General features: G+C 36.0%; 1 protein-coding gene across 6 annotated transcripts in view; it reads left to right on the top strand.

The window, feature by feature from the left end:
• Cntrl (centriolin) overlaps nucleotides 1–22,006 on the top strand; it is a 90,855-nt gene that overhangs the window by 1,253 nt on the left and 67,596 nt on the right. For all 6 annotated transcript variants that reach the window (XM_076845568.2, XM_076845571.2, XM_076845570.2 and 3 more), the window contains exons 2-5: nucleotides 8,677–8,924; nucleotides 10,471–10,601; nucleotides 19,317–19,447; nucleotides 21,047–21,188. In XM_076845568.2, the coding sequence (XP_076701683.2) occupies nucleotides 8,708–8,924; nucleotides 10,471–10,601; nucleotides 19,317–19,447; nucleotides 21,047–21,188 (621 nt within the window). In that variant the 5' untranslated portion in view covers nucleotides 8,677–8,707. The remainder of the gene's footprint in view (nucleotides 1–8,676; nucleotides 8,925–10,470; nucleotides 10,602–19,316; nucleotides 19,448–21,046; nucleotides 21,189–22,006) is intronic.

Raw genomic sequence — 22,006 nt, 5'->3', positions numbered from 1 at the left:
AATGGAAAGAATTGGAAACTTGGGTTTTAGGGTATCTGAATAGAACCAGAGAAATGGAAGAGGGGGAAATCAGGGTGTTAATAGGTTCCAGAAGGACACAGGGGCCAGGGTGTTGGAAGTGAAAGCCAAGCAGGTAGGCAGTTAGTGGAGTGGGTGGAGTTTAGGTATTTAGTTATAGTAGGGGAGTAATTATAGGTCAGAGTATTATAGGTCAGGATGTCAGGATATATGTTAGAATGAAAAGAATGAAAGAAATGAGCAGTTTGGGAAAACAGGATGGATATAGAAGTGGTGGTGTAGGGTATTAAAGCTTTAGAAAAATGGGAGAGAGAAGTACTACATTAGGGAACTGGAACAGAAGTTATGGGAAAACTTGGCAGCCAGAATGGGATGAAAGGGATGAGAAGCAGAGAGGTTGACAACATAGAATGGGGAGTTGGCTTTAGGAAGAGTGCTGGAGTTAAGGACTTTGAAGAAGAATGGGAGTCAGTATTTGACAGGGCTGGAGAAGGTTAAAGAGTATTTTCAGGAGATCCAAGATTATGAAATGAAGCAGAATTGGAGGAAACTGATAGAAACACAGTTATCAACCTGAGCTGGGTTCACAAGAGCTGGCTACATTAATAACTAAGAAAATGGCGAAAGAAGTTCGAAATCACAGAAATACCTTTTGCTTGCAGGAATCAGGGATGGCTCTCTAACTTAAGGGTCTGCTAGAAAGAAAGAGAGCATGCCTGAAACCACCCTATTTATTGAAGGGAAGACACTTGAGAAAGTTCCACCCAAAGGAGGCAAGGGATTTGGTCTCAGTGAGGCTCACTCCCAGAGCTGTATAATTCCTTGCCAAGTGAAGGTGAGGTCCATCTGCTTTTGCGCTGTGAGCAGAAGCCAGTTCTACACCTCCATCGCTCAAGGCTAAGAGTTGTGCTCAGCTCCTGTTCATGGAGGCCCCTGACACACAATTAAAGGAATGAGGTAGTGTGGTGAGGGACATCACAGTCAAAAAAGTAGGTGAAGGCTGGGAATGTGGCCTAAGCTGTAGCACACTTGCCTGGCACGCGCGGGGCGCTGGGTTCGATCCTCAGCACCACATAAAAATAAAATAAAGATGATGTGTCCACTGAAAACTAAAAAATAAATGTTAAAAAATTCTCTCTCTCAAAAAAAATAAGGAGAAAAAAAAAGTAGGTGAGTATTTGTGTATTGGGTGGTCTGTTGGGAGAGAATAAGTTTTGGGGATTGTCAAGCTCTGCCTCATTTGGAGGTTTGAGAAGAAGATGGAGAGCTAGGAGTGGTAAGAAAGACTGCATGTCGACAGAATTTGCCACCTGTGAGAAACTGTAATGGATGGGATTGTTAGATCAGGTTAGGTGTTTGGGATTGTTGGGGCTGGATGCTAGTGTTTTGGAGCCTGGTCATGTGATTCTGATTGTCAGCACTCTTGCTCCACAGACCATCTTCTGTGCCTATACAATGTGTCTCCAGCTCTAGGCCTCTTTGGCTTGTTTTCTCTTTATTTTGCCCCTTCACTTCTTCTACCTCTGCTTCTCAGCTGTTTTCTCTTTTCCCATAGGTTGATTTTTATTCCCCTTGCAGACGACATCCTAGGATCAAACTACATCCTCATTATTATCTTAAAATTTTTGTTGAAGGGGGAAGGGAACAGGGGATAGGGAGAGGGAAGGGAAGGAGAGGTACTGGGGTCTGAATTAGAATAAGGTATATTCCATGCTTCTATAATTATGTCAAAATGGGTTCTACTGTTATGTATAATTAAAAAGAACCAATAAAATTTTTAAAAAGTTATTGAAGATTTACTACCTTAAGTCAGTAGTCTCTAAAATAATGCCAGCCATTCTCAAACACAGTAAGTGCCTAAGAATAATTCACTTGAAAGTTAGCTATTCAATGAGATAGCTGTTATTTTAATGAGCTGCCTTTATAGGAGCTCTGCCAACCCAGGGAGGGGGTCTGGGGATGCAAGGTAACTTCAGTTATTGTTTTTATGGTTCATGTCATCCATTTATCCAAGTCATATTAATCATATTACAATTATAAAAGGAAAGAGCTGATCTAGGTTTCTGAAATCCATTCTAATATTTTAAACTCTGTTAATGATTAAGACTGAGTTATACTGATCAACAGGGAACAAAGGACTTTATGATAATCTGGGGAGATGATCATTAGGATATTAGGGAGGAGTTCTGGTCAGTATTTTGAGAATTTGGAGAGAGACGGTACAAAATAATAAAAATGAATGCTTTTTAATAACTAACAAAAATTTTTAAATATTTATCTCTAGTATGTAGCATACACTTATTCCAGTTTTATAGTCTGTCATTTAGGTTTAAGGAAGATATATAAAAGTATGACTGGGCCCTGTTTCTCTCCACTTTTGTTTTTAAATTCATCACCTTTATGAAAATTATATCCATTCATTCATTTAACTTAGGAGTAAAAAAAAATTAACCTAAATGCATGCCTCTCAGCTCTCAAGTTTGAGAGTACTCTTATTTAGAAAGAATTCAGCTTAGCACAGAATCAGTAGTAATTACTAAGAAGCTTTTCCATGGAAAATGTTATGATATTGGACATAAAAGTTGTTTACCACACTTTTGAAATTAGGACTAAAAGCCTGTGGTGATGGCATAAATAGCAGTTATGTGATTTGATAGGGCTGCCCAATGAGGGGGGGCAGGGTCTGATGCATATGAATAGTTACACATGAGGAAATGAAAGAAAAAGTATAGACCCATAAAAAGCGTTTAAAATAGTATTCTAGGATGCCACAGTGAGGCAGTTTGCCATATTATAATTTATGTCTGTGAGACAATAATTAACTTTTTAAAAATATTTTTTTATTTATTGATGAACCTTTATTTTATTCATTTATTTATATGTGGTGTTGAGAATTGAACCCAGTGCCTCAAATAGGTGAGACAAGTGACCTACCACTGAGCCACAACCCCAGCCCTAATAATTGACTTTTTTTTTTTGAGAGAGAGAGAGAGAATTTTTTAGTTTTCAGTGGACACAACATCTTTATTTTATTTTTATGTGGTGCTGAGGATCGAACCCAGCGCCCCATGCATGCCAGGCGAGCATGCTACTGCTTGAGCCACATCCCTAGCTCAAATAATAATAATTGACTTTTAAAAAACAAATGTAGCAGGTTTTTGTTCCCTTGAAATGAGTTGATTACAGTTGGCTAGGTCATGACTTCAGTGATCCTGTCTCAGTATAAAATTTCCTAGTTTTCCTTCAGTTATTGTTTTTATGGTTCATGTCATCCATTTATCCAGGTCATTTAATGGTACTTATTTATGTGTAAGGTGGTCTCATGCTGGGTTCTAGAGAACAAAACAGACATAATATGAATTCCAAAAAATTCAAGTTGTATAACATGGTAATAAAAAGCATGGGTTCTGGAATTAGGTCAGGATTCAAGTCTTGGCTTATGCAATTAGTTATGGAATTTTGGACAGATTAACCTTTTCATCTTTAAAAATGACAACTGTTTCATAGAGTTATATATAGTTCTTCTAATGTGATGATACGAATAAAGAGCTCATCTCAATTGTAAGCCCTCATTAAATATTAGCCACTAACATTCTTTAGAATTAACTTCAATTCTTTCAAGTCAGCATGTTTTCTAAGAGGCTTAGATTTTTAGATGTAAACAAATTTATTTGGAGTCATGTTTACTGTGTATATCTGAAGTGATGTGTCCTATTTTCTTGTGTGACTTGTAAGTTGAACCTGAAAGAAGAAGAAGAACCAAAGAAGAATTCCAAAAATGTTTTGAGCAAGATCAGCATTCTTAGAATGACTGTATGGGCATTGCACAGTATAACATCTGCTAAATGCTGGTTAATCCATTGAATATATTGATGGATTCTATTAATGGAAAATTTCTTTCCTATATACTGTATATGCCCCAACCATTTAAAAAAATAATCTTCATAATCCCAGCCTGTATAGCCTATGAAGGCTTATTACATGTTAATAGAGACATGAAAAACCCAAAGTAATGCCTTTCCTACTCTTAAAACACCATGCAGTATAATACTTCCAATACCAGATGTGTGAGTTTTTTTTTTCTTCCCCACACACCATGTACTTCTCTAGTGGACACCTGCAACATGTCCTCTTATTTAATTCAACTCTGACATTATTACCTGGAGGTAGTGTCAGATCCCATAGGTTAAGGACTCAGTTCTACAATACTGCCACCCACTTCAGATGCCAATTGCAAGTAGAAAAACCTTGCCAATTAGAAATCTTTGTGTTGAGGACTAATGTCACTCATAAAGATATCCCTTTGTTAAGGTGATAAATAATATTTATCACTCTTGTGTTCTTTATGACTAATTTTAAAAATAACTATTAATTATTTACTTTATGATAGGCTGTATTCCAGGCATCAAAACATCAGTTAATGATATTTCTACTTTCACGGAGCTTATATTCCACTGGATTAATTATGTGATTTGATCTAAACATTAGTTTCAGTGAACAATTTATTGTTAGAAGAACTTACTGTTGCTAGCTGGTGACTAACCAAGCACTATTCTGAGCCTTGATTTTCTTACATGGAAAATAAAGGAATTTGACCAAGGTCTCATTTAACAATAATTGCTTTAGTTCCTTCTGGAAAAATCTCATTTAATAAAATTTATTTTGTCAATAAATAAACTACTGAAAAAAAATGGATTGTCACCTTGGAGGCAAAAAAGCTAGTGAGTAAAACCTAAAAGTAGAATAAAGAGAGGTTTATTCCTTGCAGCAAATAAGAACACTGGTGCAGGGTTTCTGTTCTCGAGACTAAAAGGCTCAGGGGTCACTCTAGTTAAACTGGACTAACTGGGCTGCACAAAATAACCACACAAGAGACACAAATACCTTTTTTTTTTTTTTTTTTAAGGAGTGAGAAAGAGGGAGAGAGAGAGGATTTTAATATTTATTTTTCAGTATTTGGTGGACACAACATCTTTGTCTGTATGTGGTGCTGAGGATTGAACCCGGGCCGCACGCATGCCAGGCGAGCCCGCCACCGCTTGAGCCACATCCCCAGCCCCACAAATACCTTTTTCTTTGGGGTCTCTGTGACAGCTCCTCTGACCTTAAGGGTCCCGAGAGAGAGAGAGAGAGAGAGAGAGAGAGAGAGAGAGAGAGAGAGAGAGAGAGAGAGCCCGAGAGCGCTGACCCCTTTTATTGAGGAGAAGTTATTTAAATGAGGCAAGGGGGTCAGGTTTCAGGGGGCTGAGTCTATTTTCATGATGTCCACTGTCAGCAGGTTGACTGACACCTGGGTAGGCCACACCCAAGGGCACAGTAAGAGAAGGGGACACACACAAGGCACTTACATGGAAGATTCTATCCTAACAGGGCAAGGGGTTATATTACAAAGGAACAGGTGAGTGTAGCTTCACCCATGGGGCTGTAGCAAGACACACCCATGAAGGAGACACCAACCCTCAAATCCAAGAAGGGTGCCACATTTCTGTGACTCAGAGCCTCAGCACCCAGCTGGGGAGTGTAACTCAGTCACGTGTAAGGTTGGCCTCCCACACACTGGATTTTAATTTATGAAGCAGTCTAATTTAATTTATGAAGCAGTCTCCTTGAAGAAAGCAAGCAAAGGGATTTTATTGAAGAACCTCTGCATATTCAGATAGGAAAGCACTTGCAGGGATGGGTACATTCCTAAGCATGTTCAGTCCAAGGTCATAAATCACTTCTTTATAAGGGAAGATGGCAGCACCTTCCTGAGCATGTTTAGTTGAGGGTCATAATCACATGCCCTCTGCTTCTAACAGAATGCTATATTATAATGAGTAGTTTACTCCAGGTCATGTAAAATAATGAGTGACCTTGGTTGATTCCTTGTAAGCTTCTTCAAAGTGTCTCAGATGAACAAAAACAAACAAAAAACAAAGGGGCATTAATAGTCTTTAAGGGACACTGGCTCTTTCCCTGATGAATATAGGAGTTTACCCCCTAAAGTGCCTCTGTCTTGCTTAGCAACTAACCATAGTAGTAGACACCATGGTTTGAAGTAATCACAATCTTCATACACCATTAGACAAACATGAATGAATTTTAAAAATGTAATATTTAACAAAAGAAGACAGATATAAAAGATATTTATTTTGTATGATTTCTTAGGTAAAATTCAAAAACAGTTTTAGAATTTGGTGTTGGAAGTCAGGTTAGTGAGTATCTACATGTGTGTATGAGTGATTGGAAGTGGGCATGAGGGGGCTTCTGGGTTCTGGTGATGTTCTGTTTCTGGATCTGGATACTGATTATGCAGCTTGTATTCATTATATAGGAACTCATGGAGGCTGTCTCTTGCTCTCAAGGTGGCCCACATTCTCTCTTACATGTGTCTCTGCTTTCCTAAATCTCTGCCTGTAAAAAAAGGAAGGAAGGAAACTAACTCATGGAACTGTACACTTAAGTGCAGTTTATGTACCATAGACTGCCACAAAGACACACACACACATACACACACACACACACACACACACAGACATGTCAGGAACACACTCTTGAAAGTATGGCTTCTAAGCATATTGAATTCTATTTGCAAGATAATATAACATTTATGACCTATACCAGTGAGCTGCTGGGAGGTCAGATATTATCCCTCTCCTTGTGGATACTGCATTATGGGCAAGGAAATAATACTTAGTAAAATATATAAATATTTTTGTACCTCTGATAGAGGTACATTCCGTGTGATAAGAAGACAAGATTAGTTTTACCATCAGGATGTGAATTTCTGGAAAGCCTTCATGAATATAGTGACATTTTAGTTGATAGAAGATGCCATTTTAAGGAGAGGAAATTTCATGAGCAAAAATTTATGATGGGTTCAGATAATGATAAAAAGACAGGCTTGAGTATAGAGTGCATGATGAGGACAGGTAAGAGAGTAGGCCATAAGTTGAAAATAGATTGTGAAAGGTCCTGTAAGCAGTATTGAAATGTTTAGGTGTAGACTGTGTGAATCATCCAACTTCTTTTTGTTTTGGGTCAGAGGAAGAGGATGGATTAAGCAGTAAGGCAAAGGAGGATTGGAAGGAAGCTACTTAGGAAAGTATAGTCTAAGAAAGAGATGATGAGTAATGGATCTAACATAATAGCAATGGAAATGGATAGAGTTGATTTTAGAAATATTGTGGAGATTGAATCAATATCTTGATGAATAAGGGAGAAGGGCAAATGGAAGACAATAAACACCTCTCATTCATTCAACAAATATTTATTAAATTTCTGCTAAGTGCTAACCACTACTAGAATAGGGAAACGGTGGTAAACAAAACAAACTCATGGAACTCACAATTTGGTAGGGAGACGGATGTTCATCACAATCATGTACATGTATAAATGTGTGATTGAGGAAGAAAATACTGATAAACTTTTGGACTAGAGACTTCACTTAGTGAGTACTAGCAGAGCTTTCCTGAGGAAGCAACAATTGAGCTGCTCTGTGAAGGAAGACTGAATGAACATGGTTAAAAAGAATGGGGTCAAGCATTTGAGATAGCAGGAAATATGTGAGGAGGTCAGTATGACTGAATGCTTATTAGAGAGAATGAATGATAGAGGTGAGGTAAGAGATGAAAACAGATCATGGGAGACCTTGAAGGGCTCAACAGGTATTCATTACAGACTGCAGGTTTTGCTTTTTAAGTAGACCTTCTGACCGTTTGACTATAATAGTATGATGAGGGCTTGAAGTAGAGTGGACAAACGTGGAGATGAACGATATTTAGAAGTTAGAATTTATAGAACTTAGTGATTGAATGGGTGTGGGAAAAGGGAAGAGAGAAGTATCTAGCAAGATTCCCAGGTTTCTGAGCGCTGTTCACTGGTGAGGGAACACTAGAAGAGGAATAGAGTGGGAAGAGAGGAAGGAAGGAAGGAAGGAATGGAGGGAGGGAGGGAGACTATTTGGACTGAGTTTAGGATGTTAAGTTTAGAAGGTCAATGAGATGACAAATAATTGAGAAGAAGATTCTGGAGCTCCAAGAAAGATCAGATAGAAGATATCAAATTAGTATAGAAGTGGCATTGGGAACCATGAATATACATTAGATTGACAAGGTGAGATCAAAGAGAAACTAGAAGGAAACTTTGAGGAGTAATGATATTTAAATTAGGCTAAATAGAGGAACAAAATGAGCCAACAAAGAAGGCCATGGGGTAGGCAGGTAGATATGGGAGGATATCAGGAGAGTGTGGTGTCCCGGAACCCACAAGAACTGTTTCAGGAGAGAGGGAGAGAGAGATTGAGAGAGAGAGAGAGAACTATCAGTATTAAAGACTGCCTCTTGTCTTTAGCTTCCTGCATTCTGGGACTTTTTAGGTGTGTAGAAGAGGCCTTGTGACTAGCTTAGTCCAATCAGCTGAGAATACAAATAACAGTAATACTTCAGTCTGGAGCATGTGTCAGTAGTAGACCTTCTTAAGGTGTCTCTTCCCTGTGGCAGGTCATCAGTGATGTTCAAAACAGTGTCTGCTCTGTCAGGGTAGGGTAACACAGATCTTCCCATCTATAGCCTCTGAGTTTATAAATTTTTGGTCTTGAAAGCTCTAGAAATAATTTAATGGTTTTAATAGTTCTGGAAAAAATAATGTTGTTAAATATTCTGAAAATCCTTGCAGGTTTTGATGGCCACCTGGCTTTATTCTTGCAATGAAGAAAGGTTCTCAACAAAAAAAATTCTCCAAAGCAAAGAGGCCACCATCATCTCACCCTCCCAGCCCATCTCTTACATCCAATATGAGATCTAGGTCGCTTTCACCTTTGATTGGATCAGAGACTCTGCCTTTTCATTCTGAAGGACAGTGGTGTGAGCAAGTCAAGTTTACAGATGAACCCAATGTGATTTTGGGATGCCAAGACCATAAAGGTATTCCTTTCATCTGAGAATTGTGTAAGGACAGCGAGAGGACTAGCCTTCTGGGTGAGGGTAAAGATGTCTGCTTAGGGGAGGAGAGTTTCCAGAAAGAGGAAGCTTTATTTCCTGTGGAAAAGTGCCTACACACTCATACTCTAGTTTTGCCATCCTCTGTGAGGTGGAGGGCATACCTCTGCATTTCAGAGTGAAGTTCCTTTGGTATAAATATTCAGTATGAAAATGTTTCCACACTTAGGCTGTACCAGTCTGCTTGCTTGTAAACTGCTCGTCTGTGAGTGGACTCATTTCCACATTTGGGAAATGCATATGTTTTATTGACATTTTTGGTTTATTCTTAAAAGCATTCTTTTAGTTGGGAGTCTGTTTTCAAAAATTTTTTCTTATTTGTTAAATCATGAAATCACAGCCATCAAACTCTATTGATCTGAATATCTGATCAGTTTTTTTAATTAATAAATATTATCAGCATTGAGTTTATATTGTACTACATCTTTGTTACCAGTTAGTTACATTTATTTCTATTTGATAATCTAGGATATTGGTCATCTTTATTCCTAGAACAAATCAAATTAAAGAAAAATTCAATTTTTTGAACTAAAATTAATTTGATATTAACATATAAATCATCATAGGGAACCCTTGGCCCATAGCCCAGATCTTAATCAAGATTTTTTTTTCTGATTCATAAAGTAAGAGCCAAGAAACAATTTTCTTTTTATAGCTACTTTCATAAAATATGATTTTAACAGTTTTTGATTACATTATTGAGGAAGACCATAAAACAAGATATGCTATTATTCATTAGGTTAGAATTATATCTCATATGGTTTTATACTCTGCATTTAAAAGGGCAACAAATTTAGAGTTTCTTACTATCAAAAAAGAAGAAAATAGGATTTTTGAGGACTTCAGTTTCTGAACTTTAGCATTTTAAAAAACAACTAAAGGGGCTGGGGTTGTGGCTTAGCGGTAGAGCACTCACCTAGCGTGTGCGAGGCTCTGGGTTCAATCCTCAGCACCATGTAAAAGTAAATAAATAAAATAAAGGTATTGTGTTCAACTACAACTAAATAAATATTTAAAAAAATAAAAATAAAAACCAACTAAATAGTAGCAGTTTATTTTTAAAAACTGACTTGAAAATATTACTTTGAAACAAACTTGCTGCTTCATATAGATAATATTGTGTTAGATTCATCTGCTTTTGTTCAAGTTCTATATTTACAGCTTATGAGTTATGGGATTTTGAGAAAATAAAGTTTCTATAAATTTGTATATCAAATGTTTGTTGTACAAATGAAATTTGTAAAATGTAAGCCTTTAGCCCAAAGCTTGGCACACATCTAATATTTCTAGAGTGTAATTGCTATCATCATTATTATTAAAAATGCTGTAAGTTAAAATACTATAAAGGTTTTTTTTTTTTTTTAACATTTGCCAGGCTTAAATTGTTTTTCTTACATAGTGTCAAAATTATTATTATTTTTGGAATATATGTGTCTCCCTCTACTGAAAATGATCTTTTTTGTAATTTTAGGAGCTGATTCAAGAGTAGGAGTTCGATATATCACAGAGGCCCTCATTAAAAAACTCTCTAAAGAAGACAATTTGGCTTTGGTAAAGTCTCTCAACCTTTCACTTTCTAAAGATGGCGGCAAGAAGTTTAGGGTAGGTTACCAACAATTGCTGTGAATAGACATTGATTTTAATTACTTTATGTTTTAAAACTGCCAATAAAATAAAAAGATTTGAATCCCATCCTCATGTTACCTAATTTGTAGCCGACCTTTTATTGTTTCTGGTGATAGTTCTACATCAGAAGTATAATAGCTCCAAATTCATAAGCATCTATTACTCAGTATTACATATAGTATTTCATTGAGTATGTTTTGTAGTACAGCTTTAGGGGTTATGAATTCTTTTAATTTTTGCATATTGTGGAAAGTTCTAATTTCATCTTTAATTCTGAAGGAAAGTTTGTTTAGTATCATCATCTTGGTAGGCCCCCATTCTAATATTTCAGGTAAACATTCCAAGCCCTCTTATCTGGGATGACAAATGAGTTGAAATTCTAATTGGCTTACCTCTAAATGTGACCTGCTATTTTTCTCTTGTAGCTTTTAAAATTCCATTCTTATTCTGCATATTAGGCATTTTTATTATAGTCTCTCTTGGAGAAGATCCTGTCTATCTGGAATTCTAAATGCTTCTTGTATTTGGATTTCTATCGTGTTCCTAAGATTTGGAAAATTTTCTGATATATTTTCATTGAAAAGATTGTGCATTCCTTTAGTTTTATATTTTGGTATAATCTATGCCAATGATTCTTAGATTTGGTGTCTTTATGTTATCTCAGATTTCTTGAATATTCTGGTTATTGTCTCTTAACATCTTTTCTTTATTACTGATCTTTATTTCCAAGATTTGACTTGAAAGTTTGTCTTGAAGGCCTGAGAATATATCTTCTCTGAGATCTAATCTATTGGTAATACTTTCAAATGAATTTTTAATTTGATTTATTAAGTCTTTCATTTCTGAGATTTGATTCTTTTTCAGAATCTTCATCTTTATTGAAATGATCTTTCACTTTCTGTATTTTTTAAATTGATTCCTTGAATCTTCTTTTAGCTCATTGAACATTTTAACTGTGAACTTTGTAAATTCTTTCTCTGACATTTCTTCAATGTGGTGTCAGAATTGTGGACTGTTTGAGGTGGTTTGTTCCTTTGTTTTCTCATATTGTTTGTATGTCTGCCAATTGTAAAGAAAATAAAAAGAGACACAGAGACAAGATGCAGAGGCAGAAAAGATGGCAGAATGGCAGACAGGCCAAACTGCCACGCTTTATTTATTTCAATAGGTTACTTTAGGTCATTAGTACCATAAGTACATTATTGTTTGGTGTTCTTTTATTCCCAGGAGCTGAGTGTCTGAGATCAAGGTCCACACTGATAAGACTCTAGCACAGATCCTCTTCATGAAGGATATTACATAGCAACTAGATACTGCACCTATATTAGTTAGTTATCTTACTAGCTTCTAGGAGAAACAAGTAAGAAACTGTCCCCTCACCTCCAGGAGTTTGCTCACCGGAGGAATACTTCCCTGTATATTTCCAGGGTTAGAATCCCTCCAGCCAATTGGTGGGGATGATTATCACTTCTACTTTTATACAAGGGACTATTTAATAAACTTCTTTCTCTTAAGTGCCCTAGGCTAGGTGAATAACCAAGTATTAATACTCGCACTCAATGTGTAACCTCTGCTGTTCCCAGTATCAGTACCACCTTGAGAGAAAATGCTAAACCCTATTAACTTCAGTCTCTTCAGAACAGAGCCACATACTTTGGAATAGACCTTTGGAAACAAAAAACTTGTTGAAAATATTCTATACAGTTCCCTTAATCTGGGTAGAAAAATGTAGTAATGCTCTCCCTTTGTGGGGTATACTGCTGTATTTTGTAAGATTTTCCATTGCCTGCTTTGGCTTATTCTCAGGATGAGAAATTAGTTTTCATAGTAAAATTACTGTTACATTATATAAGGACTAAATATAATGTAATTACTATTATATTACATGGGGGAGGAGAGAAAATTTGGGGGGAAAGGAAAGAGAAAAAATAGAAAAGAATAATACAAACCAAGTAAAGAGAAGAAAAAGGTGGTGGGGGAGGGATTTAAGGCAAGAGTAGGTAATGCAACAGAGAAAAGAGAGACTATGAGGAGCAAGAATAAACCTGAGCTAGGAAAAGTGAGAATGATTCCAGCTAATGCTTTAAAACATTAGAAGATGTATAACCAAGTGGGGTGAGGGTGCAATAGCAAATAATATGGGGACATCTATTGATGCAAAATGAAAAATAATATATAATAAGATCAAAATTGACATTAGAGCTATTTATAATTATCCATATAGAAGTTGAGAAATTTATTATTTAGTCTTTCTTTTTTTATTTCATCAAGATTTGGGGCCTTAGAAGATGCCCACTACTCTGGGTATGGAGGTGTTGATCACACCAGCTCCCCTCTAATACAATTCTTGAAAGCTTTTTCCAATGTCTAGGTACCCACTAACTTTCTGTTGGGTCAGAGGAAATGGTCTCTGATATTCTGGGACTTAGCAAATCAGTTATTCCCTGTTAGGTGGTATAGTCTTTTTGTGCCTTCCAGAAGAAAAGCTCTATGTATCCAGCACTTTCAAATCCAGTGGAAGCTATACTGTGAAAATTTGGAGTGTGTGAAGTATGATTATTTAAGTTAGATATATTTTAGCCTGTTTGATGTGGTACTCTTGGGCTGGAGGGGCTGCTGCCCTTTCTGGAGTACATTGGTCACAGATCATTGAGCTTGTATCTGGACCCACAGATTGGTGTCTGGTTTCTGGGGAGCTCTTCTGTAAGTCCCTTTGTGGGGTATACTGCTGTATTTTGTGTGTAAGATTTTCCATTGGCTGCTTTGGCTTTTCCTCAGAAATTGCCTTCTGTTGGTCTGAGTGTCTGAATGACAATTAACAGGCAACTCTGGAACTTACAGCTGTGGATCCTCCTAAAGATGCTGGGGCACAAGAGGATTCTTCCCTGATTGCTCTGGATTTCCTGCCAGCTGGTTCTTTTTGTCAGCTCAGGGACCTGAACCTGCATGCATGGAGGGTGCTGTGCTGTGCCTGCTGGCTATTTCTGTTGGATGAAGGGGTATAGGATATAATCACGCTGACTGTTGTGAAATATTGTACACTTGCACCCCTACACAGGGCCTTCTTTAAAGTGTCAGAGAGGCGCAAGTGTGGAGCCTATGATTGCTAGCTGTCTGTGAGTGGCTTATGATGCAGAAGCTTCTACCCTAACTGATGTGTATCACTGGGACTCTGTCCCTGTGACTGGAATGGAGCCTCAATTTGCCCATCTGTATTTGAGCTTCTCCTGCCCATCATTGTGAATCCTTCTATGGAGAGGTGCTATCTGAGCACTTGGTAGCTATCTGCAACTGTGGGGCCTGGAGTTGAAAGACCTTTATAATGAACACTGATAGAACACTGAGCAAAGATGATGGACAACCCATGTTCTTGGATAGGCAGAATTATTATTGTCAAAATGACCATATTACCAAAAGTGTTGTACAGATTCAGTGCAATCCCCATTTAAATACCAATGGCATTCTTTACAGAAATAGGAAAAAAGTCCTAAAATTCATTGTAAGAATAAAAGATAAAAGATAGCCAAAGTAATTCTGAGCAAGATGAGCAATATTTGAGGCATCACAATACCTGATCTCAGATTATACTCCAAAGCTATAGTAACAAAAACAGTATGTTAATGGTATCAAGAGAAACAGAAAGACCAGTGGAATATAAGACACAGAATAGAAGACACAGAGACAAATACACATAGATATAGTCATCTGATACTTAACAAAGGTGCCAAAACATACCTTGGAAAAAAGACAACCTTTTTTTTTTTTTTTTTTTTTTTTAAACAAATGGTTCTGGGAAAACTGGATATCCATATGTAGAAAAATGAAAATAGATCTTTATCTTTTACCCTGCACAAAAATCCACTCAAAGTACATCAAACATCTAGGAATTAGACCAGAATCTTTGCAACTGCTGGGAGAACACATAGGGTCAGCATTCCAACATATTGATATAGACACTATCTCTTTCTTAACGAGACCCCTAAATCTGGAAGTAAAAACAAGAATAAATAAGTGGACTGAATCAAATAAAACGCTTCTGCACAGTAAAGGAAATAAGAGCATGAAGAGAGAACCTACAGAATGGGAGAAAATCTTTGCCAGCTGCTCCTTCATCAGGGAATTAATGTCTAGAATATATAAAGAACTCAACAAACTTAATACTAAAAAAAAAAAAAAAGCCAATTAGTAAATGAAGAAAACAGACACTTCTCAAAAGAAGAAACAAATGGCCAACGAATATATGAAAAATGTTCAGTGTCTCTAGCAATCAGAGAAATGCAAATCAAAACTGCATTGAGATTTCTTCTCATTTCAGTTAGATTGGAAATCATGAAGAATACAAATGATAATAAATACTGGCAAGGATGTTGGGGTTAAAGTACACTCATACATTGTTGCTGGGACTGATAATTAGTATAGCCACTTGGTATTTTTCCAACAACTAAAATCAGCAAGCTATAGTGATACAGGCACTTTGTGTTTATAGCAATGTAACTCACAATAGGTAAGTTACGGAACCAGACCAATTGCCTGTCAACAGATGAATGGATAAAGAAAATGTGGTATCTACACACAGGGGTATCCACACACAGTGGAGTTTTATTTAGCCATAAAGAATGAAGTTACGCATTTGCTGGTAAATGAATGGAACTGGAGAACATTTTGCTAAGCAAAATAAGCCAGGCTCAGAAACAAGGATTGAATGTTTTCTCTCATATGTGGGAGCTAGAGAAAAGTATGAGGAAAGTGGGGGAGGGGCTGAGCCCCTGCAAATAGAGATCAGTGAAGTAGAGGATAGAAGGGTGAGGAAGAGGGATAGGAAAAGGGAGGAACAGTAGAATGAAATTGACAAAATTATGCTATGCACATATGTGAATATACCACTGTGAATTTCAGCTTTATGTCTATCTATAAAGCACCAATTTTAAAAATATATAAATAAGCATAAGGAAGACCAATAGAGTAGAGGAAGGAGAACTGGGCAAGAAGAACAGGGGGAAGGAGTAAGCACTGGGAACTGAAATGGAAAAAATCATATTCCAATATGATTATATCATAATGAACCACACTAGTATGCCTAACTATAATGCACAATAAAGTATAAAAAGAATATAATGATTATTTTTTAAAAGTTTGCTATCCTAAATAATAAATATAACATTGACATTGAAAAAAAGTTTACTATCCTTGCTTTGTGTGTGTTTACTGCTATATTAATAAGGTATACAATGTGAACACAGTGTAATAGCCTCACTTCTTTAATTAGAATAAATAAAACTGATGTTCTACCTCATTATTCACAGAAAATAATTCCAGAAGGTTGAAGAGCTAAATAAAAACAAAGCAGTGCAAAAAACTTATGAACAAACTGCTGTAAAATTATTAGGAAAGAGCTAAGCATGGTAGTATACAACTACAATGCCAGTGACTTGGGAGGCTGAGGTAGAAAGATTCCAAGTTTGAGGCTAGCCTCAGTAACCTTAGAGAGACCCTCAGCACTTAGTGAGACCCCCATTTCAGAATCAAAAATGCTGGGCATGTAGCTCATTGGTAAATTCCCTGGGTTTAATCCCCAGTACAAACAAAACAATTACACACACACACACACACTATATATATATATATATATATAAAATATGAAAGAATAATTTAAATCTTAAGAGTGGGAAAACAGTAACCCTAGTACCACAAAGAAAACTATTGATAGATTTATTTGACATAAAGGTTGAAGAGTTGTGTTTAATGAGAGATATATTCTCAAAAGTTAAAAGGAAAACAAATCTGACAATTAGAGTTTGCAAAATATGTAACATAGGTCTCCTACAATTCCATTGAGAGAGGCAACTCATTGACACATGCAAACAGTGTGAATAGGCAGTTCAAAAGGTACTGTAAATGACTGATATTAACTTGAAAATGTATTCAGTTGTTAAGGTCAAAGAAATATGAAATAAAACAAGTTTTACAATATTTTTATATCATGCATATCTATTGGGCAAGACTTAAAAAACTATTTCATTATTCAATAGATAAGTACTATAGTTTAGGAAGGTGGTTGGTAATATCAAAATTTCTAATATGCTTATTTTTTATGTATTTGTTTTTAGTTGTAAGTGAATCAAAAATATTGATTTTTATGTGGTGCTGAGGATCAAACTTAGTGTCTCACATATGCGAGATTAGCACTCTACCACTGAGTCGAGATATAATCTCAAGCCCCTTATTTTTTGATCTAGTAATTGTGCTTATACTCTCAAACCAGCAATTCTACTCCTTAATGTCTATTGTACTAGTATTGTGTACACATATATGCAAAAATATCAATATAGCAATGTTTATTAAACACTATTTAAATAAAAATTGGAAATAACTAAATGTCAATAAGGTATCATCTAAATAAAATATGGCATAATATATTAAGAACTACTATGCCTGTACCAGGGATTGAACCTAGAGATGTTCTACCACTGAGCTACATCCCCAGCCTTTTTAAATATTTTATTTGGAGGGGCTGGGGCTGTAGCTCAGTGATAGATCACCTGCGTCACATGTGTGAGGCACTCGGCTCGATCCTCAGCACCACATAAAAAAAAATAAAGATATTGTGTTCATCTACAACTAAAAATACATTTTTTAAATATTTTATTTGGAGACAGAGTCTCACTCAGTTGCTTAGGGCCTCATGAAGTTGCTGAGACTGGCTCTGAACCTGAGATTCTCCTGCCTCAGCCACCCAGTTACTGGGATTACAGGCATGTGCCACTGTATCTGGCTACTATGACTTTTTTTTTGAAAAGTGATTTATACCTCTATGTATTAACATGGAAATATGTCCACAGTTGTTTCAGTGAAAAAGCAATTTTAAAGCATTTCAGGATCTCAAATATTTTTTTTTTAATTCCAGTTTTCTCTGTGAGTATAAATGGATGGAAACAAATAGAAATATCTGGGTACACATAAAAATGGTTTGAGTATTAGGAGTTTTGGGGTTTTGGGGGTAGGAAAGAGGATATGGGGCTTTGATGAAGACAGCTTTTTGTATTTCATTTGAATTTTTTTCTAGAATATATTCAGGTCTTCCCTTGTATAGTTAAATAGTAAAAAAGGAAACATGCTGGAGTTCAAAACTTGCAAAAATGAAAAATGAAATAAATAAATTCTGTTTAATTATTATTTACCACACATATGTTAGACTGTGGAGATAGATCCAGAGGTGAATTAGCTTAGTTTTCTAAATTCAAATTTCTGAATTTGGGGCTTAGTGTGAAGAATGCCTAGGATTAAGAGGAGATAGGGAGAATCATAGAGCATGTATGATTGAGGCTTACCCAGTGAAAAAGCTTGAGGGAGCTATTACAGAAGACCCAAGAGCATGATGGGTGGAGGTTATAGAGGGGGAACTTCATGCAGAAAGTTATAAAAAGATTATAGAATTGTCAAATAAGAGGAAACCTTAGAAGTCAATGGATTTGGCAATCAAGAAGGCAATTCTTCTGTTTCAGAAACCCACCAAGTTCATTTTTTTTAGAACCTTTGCATTTTCTTCTGCTCATCTAGTATTCTTTGACCCCAGAAGTTCACATTCCTGGATTCTTTTTATTAAGGTCTCATCTTGATATACTTCTTCTGTAAAATCTTTCTCTTGCCACACAATCACAGTTAAGTCACCCTCTTTATTTAGTCAACAGATGTTTATTTAGCACTCACTACATGCCAGGCAGAGGTACCATGGCACTGTACACAACAGACAAGATCTGCCCTCTTGGTGCCTTGCATTCTAGCACAGATGTTGTTTTTACTTTCTTATTAGTATTGTTGCTGTCTGGAAATCTTATTTGCCTCTGTTTATTGTGTATCTCTGCAGATGAATACTAATTCTTATTTCCTGTCCCTAGACAGCTTCTGGCACATAATCCACGTTCAATCTGTGAAATATTGAATGGCAGTCTTGGGGAGAACCATTTGAATACATTGATGTAGTAGAGGATTTATTGCCTTACTAATATAATAGGAGTGAGTGGAAGGCAAAGTGAGCAAATGTAGACGATTCTTGTAAGAAATGCTGGTGGCATTATAAAAGGGGAATAAGATGATGGCTTCCTAGGAGAACAAGGTTAGTGCAGGGCGATTTGTTCTATATGGAAGAATTGTGAGCTTATTGAAAGTAAGCTGTGTGCAGCAGGGAGGGTTTGTCCAGTTCACTGCTATAGCCCATCACCTGGTGCCACACTTTGTAGGTAGCAAGCACATAGCGCATGTCTATTGTAAAAATGACTGCCTTTAAACTTGAGGGGACACAGGGAGAGAGAAGAAGGTTGAACATGCATGGGCATTGGGAGAGAAAGAGAGGGAGAGGTTATACACCAGCATAGTACCTAAAGAAGAAAGGAGGAAAAGCAGAAAGGCATAGAAAAATTGAGGCAGAGAGAATGATAGTGGAGAATTCTTGTTGGATAGTTTGAGCTTCTTTTGTGGACAGTGCTATCATTTGCAGAGGGGCAAAGAGAGTTTGGAAACTTGAGGAGAGTTGCTACTTCAGGGATTGTCCAATAGGGTTTTAAATTTTCTGATGACTGGCCTAAACAGCCCCTGATGCACATACTTAAATATTTTGCTTTATGTCATTCCATATATCATGTAAAGGTTTATTTATTTATTTATTTATTTATTTATTTATTTATTTCCATTTAGTATATTGAGAATTTGGAAAAATGTGTTAAACTTGAAGTACTGAATCTCAGCTATAATTTAATAGAGAAGATTGAGAAGGTGGACAAGCTCTTAAAATTACGTGAACTCAACTTATCATATAACAAAATCAGGTGAGTGAATATTTCTTTAAGTAGCATTGTAGGGTTTTCTTTTGTTGTTGTTCTTTGTTTCTTTGAGAGGTAAACCAATGTCACCCATGTTGCTGGAAGAATCCTTTGAAACAGCAAATATTTTAATAAGTCTTTATTCATATGTAGGCTAGACCTTCATAATATAACTTTATGTTTTGGTACTACTTAAATCCAGAATAATATCTAGTATTTTGGAAGGAGATACATTTTTTGAATACCAAATTTTGTCTTAATTCTGCCCTTGGCAGGTGCTATCTATAGTTCACTGTTTTATTACATGAAGAATATTGATATGAAGCAGAATGTTCTAGCCCTGCCATTTTGAGCCCAAAGATATTCTAACCCTTTTCATCTTAGGTATTTTTCTTCACTTGTTGTTACAAGAAATTTACTTTCAATCTTGTTTCCAATGCATAATAATTTTGTGAGAAATAAACATAATCAAACTGACAATGGGTAAACTACATTTTGAAAATTTGCTATAGACAAAATGAAGCAAGAATCAAATAATGAAAATCTTTTTTTGTTGTTTTGGCTTTGTGGTGTTAGGGATTAAACCTGGTGCCTCACACCTGCTAATATGGACTCCATAACTGAGTTACACCTGCAACCAAAGCTTGAAAACCTTATCAGTATGCTTTCCTCCCACATTAGACTTGTTAAATATGATGGCCAACAAATCAAAACAAAACAACTAACAGCTGCTGAAGTTCCTACAAGACAAAAATGAAATTAAAAAATACTAATTAAAGTCTTAGTATAAAATTTGTGTAAAAAATAACCGATACTGATGATAATAATTTTGACAGAATGAAAATAGACAAGCTTAGGAGTATTTTCCTGGTATAGAAAATTGACTGGGTTATTAAATAACATATTATGAGTAACGTGGAAAAATTTTTCATCAATGAAAGTTTATCAGTATGGGTGATAAATATTTTATTAATTTAAGTATTCTATAAAAATGCTTATATTCATAAGCAAAGTGTCACTTTAGGGGCTCTGATATCCTTTTGCACAGTTAACCTTTTGGCAGTGGCCTGATATAACTATAGTTATCTCTTGGGCAGGACTACAGCAGGTAGCACAGCATGTGCTGTGGAGTTTTCCAGCTCTCTCCTGGCTGGCTGCTAGTTCTCACAGTAGCCAGTGGGACTGGCATAGACACACTCCTCTGTTTTCCATTACAGGTCTTGAGTTCTGATAGTAAGATGAGTATAGTTCCTAGGCACAGTAATAAGGAGTTTGCAGTTTCACTGCTCTGGTAAATTTTTTTGTAGCTACTTTGTTCTCATTAATGAGAAAGGTTGATAAATCATAATTATGGAAAGAACATCACATAGAGCCAAGGATATTTTTTGTCTTATTGGAAGTTCAGCAATTGTTTGTTGTCTTGTTTCGATTTTTTAGGCATCATATTTACTAAGTCTAACTGAGGGTAAAGCATATAGATATAAGATTTTCAAGCTTTTGTTGGGTGTGTAGCTCAGATTTAATTCCCAGCAGCTAAAAAGACATGAAAATTACAGTAGAAGGACTTCATCAGTGTATTTGCTTGACTTTGTCCTTTGGTTTCAGCAAAATTGAAGGCATAGAGAATATGTGTAATCTTCAGAAGCTAAACCTTGCAGGAAATGAGATTGAGCATATTCCAGTATGGCTAGGAAAGAAGTTGAAATCTTTGCGAGTCCTCAATCTGAAAGGCAACAAGATATCATCAGTAAGTTATTCAAACTAGTAAGAATCTTTTTCAATTTCTTTAATTTACTGAGAAAAAATATTAATACTTAAATTTTACAAATGGGATTTCTTTATTTTCTATTAATCAAACACCAGATATATTATATCAAATTTAGATATAACCTAGAGTACTCTATAGTAATTAAATGCAGTAAGTTCACATTTTGTATAGATTCCATAGCAACTAAGAGTATATCTCTTAGCATTTATCATTTCATTTGAGCTCCTATTCCCATTTTACATGTAAAGCCTCAGAGATGTTAAGTCCCTGTCCGAAGTTACAACTTGAGCTAGAATCCAGACGATTGAATGAATGCCTAGAAGAGTTTTTTTTTTTTTTTCTGGCAGTATTTCCTTAAATTCAGATTGTGGATATTGGTACATATCCTTGTGTCTTTTAGATTCAATTATAACTCAGTTTTCTGCAGTTTTACTAAGTTTTTTCACTACCATTTGTATTTTTGATCTGTTCAATTAATATAATGAAGAATGATAAAGACTTGAATTCAAATCCTGTTTTATTCACTTAGACTCTGAGCTTTGGACAAATCACCTGACTTCTTTCAATCTGTTTCTTTATCTGTAAAGTTAAGATGATGCGTCCATTATAGGTTGTTGTGAAGAGTTATAAATAGAATGATATAAAGAAAATGCCCAGTACTGTCCCAATACACTACTCACATGCTGCCTTTCTGTTCCTTTCCTCAAACTGCTTTTGAGCTCTTGGTTTCACGAATAGGTTTTTTTGCTATGTTAAGAACAATTTCCAGGATTTATTATTTCCTTTAGGTAGTTTAT

Source organism: Callospermophilus lateralis, chromosome 2 (genome assembly GCF_048772815.1).
Source record: "Callospermophilus lateralis isolate mCalLat2 chromosome 2, mCalLat2.hap1, whole genome shotgun sequence".
Taxonomy (NCBI): Eukaryota; Metazoa; Chordata; class Mammalia; order Rodentia; family Sciuridae; genus Callospermophilus; species Callospermophilus lateralis.
This window is presented reverse-complemented; position numbering and strand designations above follow the sequence as displayed.